Below are 4,206 nucleotides of genomic sequence, written 5' to 3'. Positions count from 1 at the left end.
GGCCACTGCAACCTCCACCTCCTGGGTTCAAGCGATTTCCCTGCCTCCTGTCTCAGCCTCCTGAGTATCTGGGATTACAGGGGCCTGCCACCACACCCAGCTAATTTTTGTATTTTTAGTGGAGACAGGGTTTCACCATGTTGGCCAGGCTGGTCTCGAACTTCTGACCTCAGGTGATCCACCCACCTCAACCTTCCAAAGTGCTGGGATTACAGGCATGAGCCACCGTGCCTGGCCTGGGCACAATCAGTTTGTGCAGTGGAACCCAGATGAATGCAGAGGCATCAAGAAGTCCGGCATGGCAACTGAGAACCTATGGCTTTCAGATGTCTTCATCGAGCAGTCGTGAGTCTCAGGGCCAAAAATGCAAAATGGAAACCACATCTACAGGGAAGGACATGATGTTACCAATAAGGCCACACAAAGACTCAACTTAGAAAAGAGCCGGGTCTGAATTGAAGAACTTATAAACCCCCAGAATATGATTATAGGTAGAAGAAAGAAGTCATCTGAGTGGGACTGGAGCTCAAGAATGGGATGACCTGAGAGAGAAAGAAGGTCAAGTCTGATGGGGAAACCCACAGCACCTACCTCTCTGTCCTTCTCCCACACAGCATCAGTGTGGATCAGACACCTGCAGGTCTCATGGCTAGTATGTCAATAGTGAAGGTCACATCAAATACAATAAGCCAATGGGGGTGGTCAGCATCTGTAAACTGGACACCTTCTATTTCCCCTTCCATGAACAGAGCTGCATGCTCTCCTTCAACTCTTTCACCTACACAGGTTAGTGGGGCTCACTAAAGTAGACTGTTGAGAGGCAGAGAGAGGGCTTTGATTGAGAAGAGGACAGAAAGCTGGGAACAGTGAGGGAATCTTGCTGAAAAGGGCCTGGATGCTAAGGAGTGAGGGATCCAACAGTCTGGGCAAGGGACTTGGGAGCATTTGGGGAGGCTGAGTCATCGGGGCCTGCTTTGCAGTGGAGAACACGGGCCCGGGCATGGAGAAGGACGTCCAGGAGCTTTCAGATACATCACAGAACCTCATTCAGAGCAGGGAGGGAGTGCGTACTGCTGGGTATCTACCAAAGAGCAATAAAAGTGACCATGGCCACTAACCGGTATGAACAAGCCATCTTCTATGTGAGCTCAGGGGCTGAGACCAGGTTTCACCATGTTAGCCAGGCTGGTCTTGAACTCCTGGCCTCAGGTGATCTGCCTGCCTCCGCCTCCCAAAGTGCTGGGATTACGGGCGTGAACCACAGAGCCTGGCCTTTGTCACTCTTCTTTTTTTGAGATAGAGTTTTGTTCTTGTCACCCAGGCTGGAGTGCAATGGCGTGATCTCGGCTCACTGCAACCTCCACTTCCCGGGTTCAAGTGATTCTCCTACTTCAGCCTCCTGAGTAGCTGGGATTACAGGGACCCGCCACCATGCCCAGCTAATTTATGTATTTTTAGTAGAGATGGGGTTTCACCACATTCGCCAGGCAGGTCTCGAAGTCCTGAACTCAGGTATCTGCCTGCCTCGGCCTCCCAAAGTGCTGGGATTACAGGCATGAGCCACTGTGCCCAGCCTTTTGTCACTTTTTTCACTGATAAACCTTCAGTACTGAAACAATACCTGGTACTCAGTAAATAGTTACTAAACAAAGCATCCCTTGAGGAGGAAACAAAGTCTCTATGCCGGTGATTCACAGTGAGGGTGAGCTCCCCCTTCCCCAGTGGCTGTCAGAACTTTTTGGAAGGCAGGAATTTTTGTTATTTTTAAAAAGATATGGTAGAAAGAGTTAGCAAACACTGTCTTAGGGATATTATGATTCCAAATCCTGATAACCCCAAAATATATGCTACTCTCTGCTTTCCCTCCCACTGGTCTCAAATGTCCTCCTGCAAAGTCACTAGAGATTAGACCTTGATGAGAACAGCAATTAGAAATGAAAAGATAAAATGCACGTGACACCTAAGTCGGTGGTTCCACAGTCTGGCTAAGAGCACATCGGTAGGAATAAAAATTGAAGTGGAGAAAGTTGACACCTTGGGCCAAAAGGAATGAGATACATTTCAGTGGTAAGCAGCATGGAAGACTCTAACCTTGTGAGACGCCTTTGGATGGAGAGACTGGATGGTGAAAGGGACGGGAGGTAATATTTCCTTACTAGACAGTTTGGCCTGGGACAAATTCCAGTTCTTGCTATTACCTGTCTTGACAGCCTCCCATCCTACTCCTCACTTGCCCCTCCCTCTCCTCCCCACCAGGTGGTCATCAGGTGCAGGCACAGGCCCAGCCCCTACGTGGTAAACTTTCTGGTGCCCAGTGCCATTCTGGTTGCCATCGACATCCTCAGTTTCTACCTGCCACTGGAAAGTAGGAACTATGCCCCACTCAAGATGACTGTTCTGCTGGGCTACAGCGTCTTCTTGCTCATGATGAATGACTTGCTCCCAGCCACTGGCACTTCATCACACGCTTCATCAGTACGTCCTCTTCCATCAAGAGAGCAAAAGCGAGGTGTGGGTTGGATGGGGAGAGGGACCGGCAGAACCAGGTGAAGTGAAAAGGGATCCCAGAAAAAGATCCTCTGGGAAAGAAACAAGAAATCCTAGGTGGCGCCTCTGGCCCTCTTGCAGACCCCCTTGCCTGCAGGTGTCTACTTCGCCCTGTGCCTCTCCCTGATGGTAGACAGCCTGCCGGAACCATCTTCATCACCCACCTGCTCCACGTGGCCACCACCCATCCCCCACCCCTGCCTCGGTGGCTCCACTCCCTGCTGCTCCACTGCACCAGCCCAGGGAGATGCTGTCCCACTGCGCCCCAGAAGGGAAATAAGGGCCTGGGTCTCACCCCCACCCACCTGCCTGGTGAGGGAAGTCACACTTCCCCTTCCCCCACCTCCACTTCTCTGCTCCTGCCTCCTTCCCTGTCTCCCTCCCTGTATAGGTGACATTTGCAGCCCGTGGCTGAGTCTCTGTCTTTCTGTAAGTGTGAAGGAGCCATAGGTATCAGCAGGGCAGATGCCAGGCCCTGAGGAGGCAGAGTTGACAGGGGGCTCAGAATGGACAAGGGCCCAGTGGGAACGTGAGGCCCAGAAGCAGCACTCGGTGGAGCTGTGGGTGCAGTTCAGTCACGTGATGGACGCCCTGCTCTTCCGCCTCTACCTGCTCTTCATGGCCTCCTCCATCCTCACTGTCATATGCCTCTGGAACACCTAGGCAGGTGCTCAGCTGCCAATTTCAGTCTGGAGTTCTTTTTGCCTCCAGAAACCAGCCAGGCTCTCACGCCTGTCCCAATTTCAGCCTCGCAGCCCTGGCAACCACCTCATTTTTAACCCAGTCCTCTGTGTAGTTTCAGACCAGACCTGAATAGTCTCCTATGCCCTCCAAAAGTTGGGTCCTTGCTACTGCATGCCATCAGCCCCACTCAGCCCTCCCATACCTCCCTTGCTCCTCAGGATTCAGGTTCCTAGGGTACGTCCTTGATTAAATCACCCCAATACGCCCATTTGCAGAAAGTATTGGCTTTTCCCTGAATTCTGTTACGGTAAAAAAAGAAAAATCTTGGGATTGAGAGTCTTCTTGCAGAAACTTCTCCTCATTAGCCAAAGTAAGAAGGATTTTCTCTTATGTGTGTGTGTTTTTTAAGTCTATCAGACAACATGTAAAGTGTAGGGAAGAGAAAGAAGGGGCCAAAATCTATTAGAAGGAATTACAGTAAAACAGAGATTAACTTCCTAAATCCAGTTACTCTGGACTTAAGCTTCAGAAATTAATGTGCCAAAACTAGGCCTCTCCTGCTTAAGGAGCACAGCCTTTTGTCACAGCCTGACATGTGACTCATTCATCATTAAGTACTTAGAGTGTTAACATAATCCTGCATTACCGTTAAAGTGTCTGTGTTGCAATTTGAGTTGATCTACCCTTAATCATGCTAAGAAAAGAACATAAGGTCAAGGGAAGCACATTTGAAAATGACATCTACTTTACTTGGGAGGAACACAAATGCCCTTGTATGAACTGGAAAGTGCCTTTTCCTAACACTTGCCTTATTATTTTGAAGGTCTCTTCCTAGGGACCACTAGCTGCCTTGCACAAGTAGAGGCTCCACTGTGCCCTTGGACGTGCGAGCTAAGGCATTTGTTGGTTCAGAAAGCACCTATTTGAGAGCAACTTAACTACAACTCGAACATCATATTTTCTTTTTCGCAACGA

The 4,206-nt window shown here is 49.8% G+C and overlaps 1 protein-coding gene across 1 annotated transcript; it reads left to right on the top strand.

The window, feature by feature from the left end:
* Positions 1–645: 645 nt before the first annotated feature.
* LOC112619236 (5-hydroxytryptamine receptor 3D-like) lies at positions 646–3,210 on the top strand. The gene is given in 5 exon segments (XM_025377231.1): positions 646–786; positions 2,257–2,509; positions 2,645–2,686; positions 2,689–2,859; positions 2,981–3,210. Coding segments are annotated over 5 exon segments (837 nt in total).
* The last annotated feature ends 996 nt before the right edge of the window (positions 3,211–4,206 follow it).

Source organism: Theropithecus gelada, chromosome 2 (assembly GCF_003255815.1).
Source record: "Theropithecus gelada isolate Dixy chromosome 2, Tgel_1.0, whole genome shotgun sequence".
NCBI classification, from domain to species: domain Eukaryota; kingdom Metazoa; phylum Chordata; class Mammalia; order Primates; family Cercopithecidae; genus Theropithecus; species Theropithecus gelada.
This window is presented reverse-complemented; position numbering and strand designations above follow the sequence as displayed.